The sequence below is a fragment of the Camelus ferus genome, unplaced genomic scaffold (assembly GCF_009834535.1).
Source record: "Camelus ferus isolate YT-003-E unplaced genomic scaffold, BCGSAC_Cfer_1.0 contig534, whole genome shotgun sequence".
Taxonomy (NCBI): Eukaryota; Metazoa; Chordata; class Mammalia; order Artiodactyla; family Camelidae; genus Camelus; species Camelus ferus.
Genome location: NW_022589662.1, coordinates 124317 through 139938, shown reverse-complemented (window position 1 = coordinate 139938; position 15622 = coordinate 124317). Strand labels below are relative to the sequence as shown.

General features: G+C 42.9%; 1 protein-coding gene across 2 annotated transcripts; it reads left to right on the top strand.

Annotated features, from left to right (window-relative positions):
- Window positions 1-1147: 1147 nt before the first annotated feature.
- Window positions 1148-6410, top strand: SEC61G (SEC61 translocon subunit gamma). 2 transcript variants are annotated; one of them, XM_032476367.1, is made up of 4 exons: window positions 1148-1283; window positions 2989-3087; window positions 4415-4517; window positions 6244-6410. In XM_032476367.1, exons 2-4 carry the CDS (start codon window positions 2994-2996, stop codon window positions 6251-6253), a joined length of 207 nt encoding a protein of 68 aa, XP_032332258.1. In that variant the 5' UTR covers window positions 1148-1283; window positions 2989-2993; the 3' UTR covers window positions 6254-6410. The 2 variants fall into 2 exon arrangements, with proteins under 2 accessions (XP_032332258.1, XP_032332257.1); XM_032476366.1 differs by having other exon boundaries at window positions 1152-1283; window positions 2986-3087.
- The last annotated feature ends 9212 nt before the right edge of the window (window positions 6411-15622 follow it).

Sequence of the window (15622 nt, the reverse complement as noted above, 5' to 3'; positions counted from 1 at the left end):
GAAATGAAAAACTTTTTCAAAGCCCACAGGTCTGTGAAGCAAAATGCCTCTCTCGGCCTCGCCACGGAGCATCACAAGGGAATCACCCTAAGTCAGGAGCAGCTGAGATGGCACCGAGTCCAGAGCTGCGCCAGAACTCTCAGGGCTGTAAACTCCCCCACCCAAAACCTCTTTGTGAGTTTTTAGAAAATGTGGGTTTTGAATCCCTAAAGGTCCTGATATTCTGTCTCAGTGGGACAGAGGTCAGGAATTTATGTTAACAGTCTCCATACAATGCACTGCAGGTAGTTCATAGATGTGGATACTCTGCCTGACTTTCAACAATTTAAAAATTCTGGACAGGCTGGGGTGTTTGAACAATTCTTCATCCCTGGAGTGACCATCCAAAGGACCCCCGTCTTGACCCCACTGTCTCCCCCCTTCACAATACTTTTTATTTGCTATATAGCAATTTTTACTGACTTGCAATTATCTTGCTTTCTTGCCTGTTCTCCTCCCTAAACTGAACTCCCTTACTAGACCGTAATAAAAGAGGGTATGGCGTGCCTGGGTTATTCGTAGCTCCCAGTAAAAGTGTTACACACAGGAGGCGCTCCATAAATGACTGTCCAAAGAATGATTCAGTCTAAATTCACACAAACACAGGTTACCACCAACTGCCTGGGTTCGTAACATTCTCAGCGAACTCCACAGTCGGACAGCATCCCGGACGATGGGCTCAGCGCCACCGTTGTCCCAAGAGGGACGCGGAGGAAGGCGGCCACTGCGAGGAAGAGAGGCCGTAAAGCCACCGCGCTGCCTGCAAGGTCCATTTTCAGCAACGAAATTAAACACGCACTAAAGGTATGGGTATCCAGGAGGTCACCGCCCGAGACGAAGCCCGGCAGAGCCGATGCCCCGTCGCCCGGGACGCGTTCAGCAGAGATGACCCAGCTGGTGGCAACCGAGCATGCGCCGTGCGAGGCAGCGGGCAGGGAGGGCTCGCGGGGAACGCCCCGCCCACGCCCCGCCCGCGTCACAGAGGGCCCCGCCCACGCCCCGCCCAGGCCAAGGAGGGCCCCGCCCACGCCCGGCGCCGGCGCCGCTCACTCCGCGCGCCGGTTCCGGAAGCAGGGTCGAGGCGCACGCCGGGCTGCGCCGGCGGGCCGACGTCTCCCTAAAGGACCAATGAACGGAGGGGTGGGCGGGTCGTAGCCGGTCCCGGCTTCCGGTTCCGGCGCGCGGTCCCCTGTGCGGCGGCTCCTGTGCTACGTGTCACTGGAGTTCAGGCCGACGGCGGGCAGGTGAGGGAGGCTCCGGCCGGGGAGCGCGGGGGTCGGGCGGCCCCTTGGTGACTCTCAGGGACGGCGGGCGTGGGCGGGTCCTCCCCAGGCCCCAGGTTGTTGGGGGGCGCGGACCCAGGCCCGGGAGCCCGGGGGAAGGGGGCTTCCACGCCCCGCGGTCTCCCCGCAGGGAGGCCCCGGGCCTGGCTGGGCTCTGCGGGCCCCGCTCCGGGAACGCGGGCGGCGGCGGCGGCGCAGGGCCCCTCGGGGCCGGGGTGTGCGGTCTGTGCCGGGAGGTGGGCGCGCTGATGGGGATTCCGGGTCCAGAGGTCACGAGGGCTGCTGGGTCCCCGCCTGACACTGTGCGGCGTCATGGGGGTCGTGCATGTCTTTGTTGTGGCGAGAGGGCCCTTCGCTTTCATCAGGGCATCTGTGAGGTTTAGGCCTAGTGGGTCTGAACAGAATTGAGTGAGATGCTGAGGAACAGGCATTAACTGTATTTCAGGGGGACCCAGCGTACGTCACCCAGGGTGTCTGTAGAATTCTCAGTGTACTTTCGGGGTTTGTATACGTGTGGGTTCCTGCTGCCCCCCCGGGTGAGGGAACTGGGGCTTAGAGAGGCTACATGTCACACAAAGGGATTTGAGCTGCCACCTCCTCTGACGGATGGCATTAATTCATTAATTCAACAGAAATTCATTTATTGAGTGTTTGTGTGCCTGGCCACCGTTGTAAGCCCTAGAAATGTAATAAAATACAAGTAATAAACTGACTTCATTAGTTCTCATACACCAGTGGCTCTCCAAGCTCAGATTGGATGGCATTTCTGTTGGGTAATAGGTTTCTCAAAAGAACCTGAATGGTGGGGAGGGTGTACCTCAGTGGTGGAGTGCATGCTTAGCACGCCCAAGGTCCTGGGTTCAATTCCTAGTATCTGCATTAAAAAAAAACATTAAAATAAGTAAACCTAATTATCTCCCCCCCGAATAAATAAGTAAATAGTACCCAAAAATGTTAAATTTAAAAAAGGAAAAAAAAGAACCTACGTGATGAAATATGTAGCGCTTTTTCCTTAAAAGATGTGTGCAGACCTTAAGGTTTAGAGCTTAGCTAATAGCTTCCTCAGAATCTGGATCTCAGTTTAGCCGACGTGATATGAAAATTTTTATAGATAGACCTATCCCGTGAAATACATTCTTTTCTTAAAATACCGTGTGGCCGATGGTTTAGAACCATCAGATGGACATCTACCCTTTGCCTCTGCGCTAGGCTCTTGGCAGCACACAGTTGGCGTTCACTGCCCTAGACACCGGTGTCTGCAGAGTTTCAAATTGGTTACAGGAAATGTTTGTTGGGTCCCAGCACTGTTGACCCCTTAGCAGGAACAGTGGGAAGACTGCAGAGTGGGTAAGGGATGGACCTGTTGTCAGTCTTCAACCTTTTAGTAACGTTAGCCCTTTTCTGTTAAGAACGCGCCTCCTTTGTCAGTGGTAATAGCATGGACAAGACCTGTTTTCTTACTGCCTTGTTTTCGATGCTTTGCTGGGGATTTCAAAATTAATGTCAATGGAGGCTTGGAGTCTGTAAAAAAGCATTTTTTTTAAGATGAAATTGATCCATATCAGGTATCAGTTCATTGACGTTTGTATAAGTCAGCAAGTCCTCGCTGTGTAACACATAATGCCAGTGATATAAATCTTCTTTTCCTTTTTGTTTTTTGAAGCAGGCATCATGGATCAGGTGATGCAGTTCGTGGAGCCGAGTCGGCAGTTCGTGAAGGACTCCATTCGGCTGGTTAAGAGATGCACGAAACCGGATAGAAAAGGTAATGATTTTGAAGTGAGAGGAAAAAAATTAAGCCTTTGCATTTTCTAAGCCTGTTCTTTTAGTGTCTTCCTGTTTAATAACTGTTGCATTACGTTCATCAGCACTTTTATTGATTGACTTTGCTTTATTGCGTTTTAACCTTGTCCCTTTTTCCTGAATTTTGGACACTTTGCATTTGGACACCTTATGCATTTTTCTGCTTTATGTATTTTCAAATGGTATATGATTATCTGATACAGCCTTGTTTTCCACGTTGCTTCTGCCTCCGTGATAGTTAATGACTACAGTTTTTAGCATTTTTCACATTTCCACTCTGGAAAATCTTTCGCAGCTCTCCTTCCTGTGCCCGGCCCCTGCCCACACTCCCCCAGACAAAAAAGGGCCTTAACAACCTAGTTGTTGTCAACCTAGGAAGTTTAATTTCTTCTTTATCATAACTCATGTGTTAAAAGATGCACCAGAATTTGTCTACCTCTGTCGATTTATTGACTGCTGGCTGAGGTAGGAGCTGGGACTATAATAGAGAAACAATATAATGTATTATATTAGATATATAGTATATAAAAATACGTAACATAGTAGAGAATAGTCCTTGCTCTTTGGAGCTTAGAATCTTTGCGGGAAAATAGTCAGAAACAAATAATGACCATTATAATTTTTAATTAATGGCTGTGGTAAGTGTTATCGCAGAGAAACGGAGGAATGTTTGACAGCACATAATATGAGGACTAACCAAGTCAGGAGGGCAGGAAAAGCTTCCCCGAGGAAATAATATTACTTGGAAACATTACCAGGGGCCGACCTTCACATAAAAGTGTGCCTGGTTTGATTTTTCAAGCCTTATTTTTGGCCTCATTATAAGATCAAAGACGGTGGGCCTGTTGTTCATAAGAAGTTATGTTCTGAGGCTTTATAATTGATACCTTTAGCAATGTTACAGAATTTTTAAGACAAACACTGTGTATTCTATCCGTGTTTCATCTCTTTTTGGTATTCTGGTCATCATCTCTTTTTGGTATTCTGGTCACTTGCTAGGGAGAAATGTTTTATTGCTTGCTGATAGATTCACTATTTTCATGTTTCCTTAAATATTTTATTTTTATTTTTATGTTTCCTTAAATATTAATAAAATAAGAAAATTTAAAAAGTCTGTCAATCCACTTAATTACTATGAATAATGTCATACTTTGTTTTATTTCAAATTGTCTGCTTATTATCAGGAGAAATGTACACCAGTAAGTGTATTTATGTCCCTGTTTGCTATTCCCCCCTCTCCTTGCAGTGACAGTGCCAAAAATAATGTACGTTTTGTGTTTTAACTCCAGAATTCCAGAAGATTGCCATGGCAACAGCAATAGGATTTGCTATAATGGGATTCATCGGATTTTTTGTGAAACTGATCCATATTCCTATTAATAACATCATTGTGTAAGTAAACTTTCTTGCAGTCGACAGTATCTAGGGCATCCTGGAAAGGCAAACCATTTGAGTTCCCAGCCTCCTGTTCCATTAATACACAGATGTGTTCCTTGACTTTTTCACGCCAGACAGGTCCGCTGATGGTTATTAAGTGCCAGACAACTCAGTGATTTAATGTCTTACGTTATCTCTGTCGCTGTTCTGTGAGCTAGGCACTGTGTGTAATTTTTAATAAGTGAAATGTTAAAGGGTCCAGGAAGTGAGTGGCACTTGGTGTGAGACAAAGCAAGCACGAAACGAACATTCAAATCGAGGTCCTTTTTGCGCAGTGTATTAACTTGTCTTCAAGATTTTTAACGTGCAGAGGAAATAGCTCAGGTGCAAATCCTCTCCCTCGTTACTGAATGGCTGTCACACCCTTGGGCAGCTTACCTGGCTTCTCTGTGCCCAGCTTACTCAGTCAGGGTAATAGCTCTTAACTCGGGTTACAGAAAAGATCAAGTCGTGGTTATTATAATGAGGCACTCGGAGTAAAGGGAGGGTGTCTTAACCTTTAGGTGTATTAATTGAGAAACACTGAGATTCCTTTGTGCTTTTCTCAGTGCCTTTTCTTTCTACATTCATTGCAAGTTGGCGGGACGCCTTGTGGCAGCGTGCAGTTACAGTGGGCCGTCTCGGGCAGTTTGGTGTAAAGGCTTAGTGTGAGCAATAGTTTCTTGCTCTGTGATTTTATTTATTTGTTTATTTATAATTCTTGTAAAATAGACTTTATTCTTTGAGAGCAGTTTCAGGTTCACAGCAGAGTTGAGCAGAAGATAGAGAGAGTTCACACAGAGCCCCCTCCCCCCGACCCTCAATATCCCTCATCGGTGTGGCATCTTTGGTGCCATCGATGATCCAACATGGGCACAATATTATCAGCCAACGTCCACAGTTTACATGAGGGCTCACTCTTGGTGTTGGACATTCTGTGGGCTTTGCCAGGTGCATGATGACATGTGGCCACCACTATGGTGTCACACCATGTCAAAATTAACGTCCACAGGGTTATAATTTAAAGGAGTTACATAGTTGTGGCATTTTAGTTACAGCAACACAGTTTAACGGTACAAGCACTTAAACTGTTTGGCTTTAAAGTGTATATTCAGGAGTATTTTAAGCGTATGACCTTTACCTAGTTCTGGAATTACTTTTCCTTCTTTCCCAGCACAGCTGTAGAATGTATCTCTCGGCAGAGAGTTTTAACGTGCGTGCTCTTGAAACTTAGCAGTTCTTCCGCAGAAAAGGGTTATTTTGGTTGTCAGTCTTGCACGAGGTTTGTGAGTGGCTGTGCTCAACACACCGGTTGAGTCTGCATTCTTTATCTTCAAATGGCTGATTGTACATCAAGTTGAAAAAGTTCTCAACCAGCCAACCTGTTCTGTGATTCGCATTTTTCATCTTGTTAAGAAAGGCGTTATGTTAGGCTGCTGATAAGCACGTTTCCCGGGTGAGATTTCTCAATTTTCACAGGCCTGTTCCAGCAGCCACACTGCCTCCCTGCAGAGGGGCCTTTTCAGTTGCAAGATGTTAAATAAAGTTCAGTTTCTTTTGTGTGATCTTGGGGTCACGTAGGTGTGGTTCTCAAACACCTAGTTTTGGGTCCATAAAATGACAGCACATTTCATTTCAAATTACTACTATTATTAAAATCTTACATATACTCAAAATTGACCATTTTTTCTTTCTTTTACAGTGGTGGCTGAAGACCTTTTTTGAAAAGTATGTTTTGGGGATTCGTGAACAAATGAGGATTTGAGAAGCTCATGGAGTAAAAATTTGCCCGTAAATTTTGTGTTTTTCTTTCATTTGTTTTCTTCCAAGGTGTTTTCTGTTTCTAAATTAAAATAATTTCAAGATAGACAAACTTCTTTTTTTTCCATCATAGATAATTACCAAATTTTAATGCTAGGAAATAATGGATTATTTTTCCTTCTTGCCTTCTTTCCTTCCTTCCCATCCGTCATATTTTGGTTTGTAGGAGATATTAAAGGGCACGGTGAAGTCCTGTACGTTCTGAGTCCTGTGCTAGCAGATAAATCATGGAGGAAGAAACAGCAAATAAAAGGATGGGAGAGAGAGAGAGAGTATGCGAGTGGGGTAGGAGCCTTGTCCCTCAATGCTCCAAGTGTAACCAGGCAGCCGGCGCTCCTGTGGAACTCAAGGTGCTGCTTGAAATTGCTTCCTGGAAGTCGTGGTTACACACTTCGAAGGGAGCACCCCTCTTAGAGAAATATTAAAGAAAAAAAAATTGGCTAGCAGCACACATTCGGTAAGTGTCCTCTGATTCTTAGAAATGACAAGCAGGCGTCTTAGCTGTCTGGTTGACCAGTGTGCCTCCGTTTTGGGATCCACGGTTCAGAGCGTGGTGATTGTAGCAGATTTTCTGCTGGTTTTGCAATGCTGACGGTGTTTCAGTCTTGAATGAATTACTGTCTTCAGGGAAATAAAAATCAGGCCTTGGCCATCTTTAATCTTAGGGATACCGTATACCCACGTTTTACTGATCGTTAGCTCCTCAGAGGCCAAAAGCTGTGTGTGTGTTTCCGTACACGTGTGCTTACGTATTTTTGTGTATCTGTGTACACAAGTGGCACGCACTGTGTACGTACACACACGTACACGTGTTTATATACACACACACATATTAAGTACTTACAGTAGAAATTATTCTGAAATGTAGAGCTAATAAAATGCCAGCTTCTGGCAAATGTGTGTATTTTCTTGTAAAATACAATGATTCTGGCCATTAATGCTGTCTTGATGTAAGATAATTATGAATCCCTATTTATAGCATACATTTGAGATGCTCATTTTTCATTTTGCTGACCTGCTGGTTCCTGACACATGGGTTGGTAAGGCGTTATGTAAATATTTTGTATTTATAAATACCAAGTGAGGGCTGACCAAGATACAGCAGAGTAACACTCAGTTCTTAAATAGGGAAAAATTAAAATAGATTTTTCTTGCTAACCATACTCCTGGCATGTCTGAGAGCTTGTAACCGTCCTGCCGTTCCCGTGAGCCCCTGCCCCTTACAGCCCAGTGCTCGGCCACCTGGTCCACTAGCCGCAAACCCGCTTTTCACAACAGAAAACCCAGCAGGAAGCCACGTGGAAGAGGGAGGCGGTCACGGCCCAGACAGAAGAGAGGGTGGGAAGGGAAGCCGGGTTCCTATTTCAGGTGCTTGGAGGCCGCTGGAAAGCAATGCTTGAGTCCAAACCCTGCCCCTCTTGGGGCGTCTGTGTCCCATTTGTTAAAAAGGTTCTGCCTGGAAGCGAGGGTACTGAGTTTACCTGAGTGAGTGCAGGGAGCATCGCCTTGCTTTGTGTTTAAAGGGAGCCCCTTAGGTCAGAAATCTGCTTACAATGAGCTGAGATCTGCCTCAGGTTCCACCCAGGTCATAATGTGCTCGAGGGAAAGTCTTGTGGGGAGATGTCCAGATGCCACGGATGCGGTTTTGCAAGGCTTTTTCGCCTGTAACATCTCTCTCCCCCACCACTGTCACAGTCATGTGTGCTTGTCTCCATGGTGTTTGAGTTGCTCACAGAGCGTGCGTTTTTTTTTTTTTTTTTTCCTCTTAAATCAGCCTTGCTTATAGCTCCATTCAGTAGGCTTCTTACACGACACCTAGACTAGAAAAGGCTTCTGAGAATGGGAAAAAGCGAAGTGATTGCTCATGGGCTCAGGGTTTCTTTTCAGGGCAATGAAAAGTTCTGGAGTGAGTTGTGAAAAGTACACACCTTTGTGAGTATATTAAAAGCAATTCAATTTCATACCCTATAAAAGGGTAGGTTTTATTATATATGAATTAGATCCCAATTAAAAAAGTAAAGAGGAGAAAAAGACTCCTGAAATATCTGGGCTGCATGATTTAGCAAATTGCATTAAAATAAAACACGGCAATTCACCTACCACAATTGAATCAAAATGGATTTGCATTCTCTTCCCCCTAAATCCTGAATTTCTAAATGAAAAGTGTCACAAAGAGTGGTAGAGATTGGAGGATGGGGTAACGGTTCCTACGTGAGCTCTGTCTTTATTTTTAAACTGTTCCTTCTCAGTTGATCCTCACGATCACCCTGTGTAATAAGTAACATGGACGTCGTGTTCTTCAGCATACATCCACGCTTAACTGCTGCCTGTCCCTCCACTGCCACCACGCCATCCCACCTGGGAATTTTACTTCTTTTTTTCTCTCTCTTTTTTTTTTTCCATTGGGATGTAATTGACATACAACACAGTGTAAGTTTAAGATGTACAGTGTAGTGATTTCAATTTCCGATCTTGTGAAGTAGTTTTGATGAGCATTCCACAATCCATAGATACAAACTGTAACAGAATTTTAAAAAAATTTTGAGTTAATAGTTTACAACGTTGTGTCTAGTTCCAGCGTAGAGCACGATTTTTCGGTTACACGTGAACATACGTATATTCATTGTCGCATTCTGTTTCACCGTGAGCTACCACAAGATCTTGTATATATTTCCCTGTGCTGTACAGTATAATCTTGTTTATTTATTCTATATACACCTGTCAGTGTCTACAAATTTCGATCTCCCAGTTTGAAGAAATGATACTTTTTTTTTGTAATGAGAACTTTCGTATATAACACACAGCAGTGTCATTACATTAATCGTGTTGTACATTACTCCCCTAGTGTTTTTTATCCTGTAACTGGAGGCTTATTCCTTTTGACCACCTGCTCCCAGTTTCCCCTCGTCCTCCCACCCCTCCCAAACCACAACTCCGATCTCTCTTTCTATGAGTTTGCTTTTGAAACATAATTGACCTCCCACAAGGTTCGTTGTTCCTGTTAACACAGCACAGTGATTCGGTATTTTGATACACTTCCAAACGATCCTTCACTTCTTTGTCGTCCACCCCATTAGATTGTAAGTTCCATGAGAGGCAGGCATTCTTGTCTGTCTGATTCCCAGCTCTAGGGCAGTGTCTGCACATAGGAGCCACCCTGTTTTGCTAAGGGATTAAAACGGAAGTGTTAATTCCATACGTCGCTGGTTTCTCTGTACAACATATAACATGATAATTTAAAACTGGTCTGGTTGAGTGCACAAGACATCAACTCTTCTGGTCCTAGTTCGCTAGTGTCAGAAAACTAACATTTTCCTGTGTGTATATTAGTTCTTGCATCAGAATACACATATATGTACAGACACACTCGTGTGTGTGTGTGTGTGTGTGTGTGTGTTACATGTATGTATCATTTAATTGAAGTACAGTCAATTACAATGTGTCAATTTTTGGTGCACAGCACAATGTCCCAGTCATACATATATATACATACATATTTGTTTTCATATTTTTTCCATTAAATGTTCTTATAAGGTACTGAACATAGTTCCCTGTGCTATACAGAAAAAACTTATTTTAAAATCTATTTTTATATATAGTGGCTAACATTTGTAAGTCTCAAATTCCCCAAATTATCCCTTCCCAGTCCCTTTCTCCAGTAACCATAAGATTGTTTACTAAATCTGTGAGTTTGTTTCTGTTCTGTAGATGAGTTCAGTGTCTTTTTTTTTTTAGATTCCATATATGAATGATATCAGATATTTTTCTCTGTTTGACTTACTTCACTTAGAATGATGATCTCCATGTCCATCCATGTTGCTGCTAATGGCATTATTTTATTATTTTTTATGGCTGAGTAGTATTCCATTGTATGAATATACCACAGCTTCTTTATCTGGTCATCTGTTGATGGACATTTAGGCTGTTTCCATGTCTTGGCTGTTGTAAATGGTGCTGCTGTGAACATTGGGGTGCACATATCTTTCCAAATTAGAGTTTCCTCCAGGTACATGCCCAGAAGTGGGATTGCTGGGGCATATGGTAAGTCTATTCCTAGTCTTTTGAGGAACCTCCATACTATTTTCCACAGTGGCTGCACCAAACTGCATTCCCACCAGCAGTGTAGGAGGGTTCCCTTTTCTCCGCAGCCTCTCCCGCATTTGTCGTTTGTGGACTTTTGAATGATGGCTATTCTGGCTGGTGTGAGGTGTTACCTCATTGTAGTTTTGATTTGCATTTCTCTGATAATGAGTGATATTGAGCATTTTTTCATGTGCCTATCAGTCTTTTGTATGTCTTCATTGGAGAAATGCTTGTTTAGGTCTTCTGCCCGTTTTTGGGTTGGGTTGTTTGTATTTTTTCTTACCAAATACCTTTCTAAATAAAACATATAAGAGGTCAAAATATTTTTAGTCTAATCGCAACTTGCCTGATAGTTTAGCTGTGCATAAAAACTGGGTTCTAAATAACTTAAATATTTTTCCTTCAGAACTTTGAGGATACTGCTAATTAATTGCCTTTGATAATACACTGCTGATGGTCAATTTTCAGTGTGATCCTCACTTTTTGTTAATCACTTTGTTATAATTATTTTAGTTGTAATTATTTCTATTATTATTGTTATTATTAAACCTTTTAGAGTCTTTCTTTTACCTTGATTAAATGTCTAGATGTGATTTATCTCTTGTGCTGGGCACTTAACGGACCTTTCAAATCTGAAGACTTGGATCTTTCAGTTCTCAGAAATTAAATTATTTTTGAAAATGTTCTTTCCTCTGTTTTCCCTGTTTTGTTTTGTTCTTTTTTTCCCTCGACCTCTAGTTAGTCAAATGTACTTCCTCAATTCATTTTCCACACGTTTTCCAATTCTCTGTCCTGGGAGAGTTTAAGCTTCCAGATTTTAATTTTCAATTTCAGCTATCATTTAAATATTTTTGGGAGCTCGCTTTTGTTTTAATTTAATAGCATTTAAATTTAATTTTTAAATTAAAATTAAAAATTAAAATTTAAATTTAAAATTAAATTTAAGCTTAATTTTTAAATTTAAGTTTAATTTTAAAATTTAAATTTAATTTTTAAATTTAAATTTAAATTTAATAGCAATATTTTAATTTAATAGCATTCCGTGGGTGCAATAACATTTCAAACCTCTTTGAGAAGAGGCTTGTTTTTATGTTCCTTATTTTAAAAACATTTGTTTTCCCATTCTTTGCATTGTCTTTCCTGCTGGGTCATTTATTTTTTTTTAAGTTCGTGTTTAAGGATAAGGCATAAAAATATGACTGAGAGTTCTTTGGGCCAATCACTTCGCTGTTTGCTCTGAGATTCATTCCTTACGTTGCCCTGCTCTGTCCTAGGGGCTGACCCTGCAAGCTAGGTTTCCATTAAATTTTCTGGGTTACCTGGAGTGTATCCTTGCTTCCTGGTTGGACCACTGCTGACTTTTTCTTGGAGCTCATAGACCAATAAGGTTTACTTATGGTGTCAGTGGTTGGCCATTATGTCTGGGGACTCATAAGCCCCAGGGTGGGAAGTATGTGTCTGTGATCAATCCATCTTGGGAGTAAAGTTGTTTTGTTATCACTTTACCTGGGGAAACCTTACTTGTCTGCTGTGTTCTCTGCCTATGGTGAGAAAAGGGGGTGGGACCCTGTTTATTTCCAGCACCAGTCTTCAATTCAGGGTACATATCACATTCGTTTTTCTCATATAGTATCCAGTATTTCTTTGTATTTATAATGTGTAAGTCAGAATATCTGGTTGCTGGGAGTTACTAGAATTTCATTTTGGGAAGACCACAGGTGGGGCAGTGCAGAGGATACACCGAGTGGAACCATCATCACCATCATCATCATCATAAAAAGCAAGGAAGACAGTTTGTAGTCTAAGGTTCTAAGAGGTGGTGAGGTTATCCTGAATGAAGAACACTGGTTAGAAGGAGAGGAGAGGATGAGAAAATGGATTACAGAGAGATCGAGGGGGTTAGAACTGGAGGGTAACAGAGCGTAAAAAGGGGTGACTTCAGGACTTACCATTTGTGTTACATTGGATAAATCACATGCTCTCTATGTGCCTGAGGCTCTCACCCTTAAAACTGGGTGCTTATGAATATTGTATGTAAAAGCGAGTGGAGGTGTTCCGGACACAGTAAAAACTAATGTTATAATATGAGAAACAGGATAGCAGAGGACTTGAGAGCCAGGCTGGTTTAGATCCTGGCTGGGGCTGTTACTAACCATGAGGACAAGTTCGTCGTTGTCTGCTGATCGGTAAAATAGAGACAAAATGCCCACCATGCAAGTTTGTTGTAAATATTCAACCAATCATGTCAAGATGTTCACTTCGCAGGGGGTGGAATAAAGTAATTGTTCACTAAATTGTCATTATTATTTAAAAATGGATGATAATTATATTCAGAGATTATACACCGTGTGATTCAAGGGTTTAAAGAAGAATAACACACATACTCATGCGTTCTTTACTCAGGTTATGAAATCAAATCCAAGCAGAAGCCTCCAGTGTGTCCCCTAGTCCTATTTCCCTCCGTCTGCCCACGCAGAGGTTGTAACTCTCCTCAGTTTCCTTCTTCTTTCGGCTGCACACGGGTGTGAGTGCAGACACAATATATTGTTTAGTTTGCCTGTTTTTTTGAGCATCACACAAATAGAAACATGCTCTTTGTAATCTTCAATGACTTGCCTTCTTCACTCAAAATAGTGTTTTTGAGATTTGTGCATATCAATATGTAGCTGTTACCCATTTATACTCAGGGCTGCATAATATTCCACTCTAATTTTTTTCCCCCCCACCATTGATTTACTCATTTTACTGTTGAGGGGCATTTAGATTGTTCCTGGGTTTTGGTGTGTGCTACCGAGAACACTACTAAGAGTCTGCTTACTTGTGTGCCCTACCCGTGCAAGCATTTCTTCTGGGTCATACTTGTGAGTCAAGTTCCAGGTGCCAAAGAATGTCCACGCTCAAGCTTAGGGATGGCCGTCCTTTTCTGAAGTGATTGTGCTGACTCCCACTCCCACCACCACTGACAAGTTATCTTCTGTTTGTGGCAGGAGTCCACATTTATTTTATCATGTCTTTGGTTCAAGGAATTCTTAATGGTTGTATCTTTGAATATATCGATAAATTCATTTAACGTGTACATTTTGTATCTGTCTACTGTTATCATTAATATAGTTGGATTCTTACAGGATTACCCGGTCTTACTACACGATGATCACATTGAGTTTATTAAGTGCTCAGCTCAGAGAGCCATGGAGGTCAGCAAAATAAAAAAGTTTTGAAATTTAGATTCTTTTTTAAGGCAACAACCAGCACATTATCTTCCCCCAAACTTTCCTGTCTCTCTGAGGAATTAATTCCAGCTGAAAACTGTGCCCTGCCAACTTCAATATTTGTATTTGTACCTGAAGACCATGAAGGCATCAATAGAGTCCTCTTTTGTGAACAGCTGCATGCAAATCCGGGGGAATCACTCACAGATAAATATAAGCCAGATGAGGTTAAAGCTAATAAAATGGGAATGGTTAGGAGAAGGGTGGATTTGGAGGACAATCATGAGTTTGGGTTTGGACATCTTAGATCGAGATGCCTGTTGGATAGTCGAATGGAAATACTCAGCAGGCAGTTGGATGTTCCAGTCTGCTGTTTCCAGATGTTCAGCTACAGATATAAATTATTTGGGAATTAAGAAGGCAGAGGTTTTTTTTTTTTTTTTTAAACTTGGAGTAAGACCATCAAAGGAGGAAAGGTAGCAAGAGGTTGAAAGAAGTCTAGTGGTAGCATCTTGGGGACCACAGGGTTAAGAAGTCAGAGGAAAAAGGAGCAGCCAGTGAGGTGGAAGGGACCCCTGGGGATCGTGGTGCTGGGAGAACCAAGTGAAGAAACTGCTTCAAGGGGCAAGTGACCACTGAGTCAGATGCTGCCAAGAGGTTTTGTAAGATGAGGACTGGGAACTGACAGATTTGACAATGCAGAGAGTATTTGTGACCTTGGGTGAGGAGGGTGCTGGGACAAAGGCCTGGCTGGAGTGGGTTAGGGGCGAGGAGTTCAAGAACAGAATTCTAGACAAGTCTTTTGAGATTTCTGTAAAGGGTGCCAGCTGAAAGGAGTAGTGGGGTCAAGAGAGGGTTTATTCTTAAGATGAGAGAAATAATAATGTGCTTACATAGTAATAGAAATGGTCCAGGAGAGAAGGGGGAAAAATCATAATGTAAAGATGAGACGGGCTGGGATCTGCTACCCAACCGGTGGGACTGACTCCTCCTTGCTAATAGAAGGAAAGGGTATATGGATGTGGAATTGGAATTTTTACAAGGGATGGGATGAGCGGGCAGGTGGGTTGAAGGTCCATGGCACAGAGGGATGCAATGATACGCCATGGAATTTCAGCTGCGGGAGATAGAGAGGATGCGTTGGATGAGGGATGATGGACTGTGGACCCCAGCCAGGTGACGATTTGTTAAAATTGAGCCATTAGAGGGAGTGACCTAGAGAAACAGGAGTTTGTGGTTGAGACTAGAATGCTTGAATTCCAATTATGGAAGGTAGTGACCAGTCATCACACTGGGAGTAAGTAAGGTCGGTTGAAAATCCAGATCCTTGGAGGGGAGGAAGTCAAGAGACTGGAAAGCAAAAGCATGGCAAAGGTTATCTCTGTGGATGTTAAGATCACCAAGAGTTACATCAGAAGCAGGGGTGGGGGGACCAAGCCAGGAGCTGAAGTCTTCCAGGAGCCAGGTGGGAGGGAGGACTGACCCACGAGGCGGTAGACGGGTACTGTTACGAAGGGCGGTGGGTGGCAGGAATTAATGATGTGGGTTTGGAAGCTGGAGAGTGGAGCTCTGAGAGGGAGGTGATGTCGAAGCACTGAGAAAAAAAAAAAAAAATGATGATCCTGCATGATGAGTGGGATGGGGACAGAACAGAAATGTCCGCTGGCAAGGCTACCGGGACAGCACGAGGGTGAAGGAGATGTTATGTCACGGTTTCCGTCCCTTTGGTAAAGTTCTCCTTCTGTTTAATTTTATTCCTGACATCGCTGTGGTCCCTTTGTGCGTTTCCCCTTAGCTCGCGGAGTTTTGTCATAACAGCTCTTCTGAATTCCTTTATCGGTTTGATTGCCATAGTCTGTCTTTGGGTTTGGCTGCTGGAAAATCGTAATTTTTGTGCGTGTGTGAAACCGTATGAGCTCTTCCCGTGGTGTCCGATGAATTCTTCCTCTGCTGCTGCGTTTGAAGCAG

Excerpts from the sequence above, each read along its gene's own strand:
- SEC61G (XM_032476367.1), top strand. The coding sequence starts at position 2,994 with ATGGATCAGGTGATGCAGTTCGTGGAGCCGAGTCGGCAGTTCGTGAAG. Across the intron at positions 3,088-4,414 it reads CACGAAACCGGATAGAAAAG|AATTCCAGAAGATTGCCATG; the intron begins GTAATGATTTTG and ends TTTTAACTCCAG.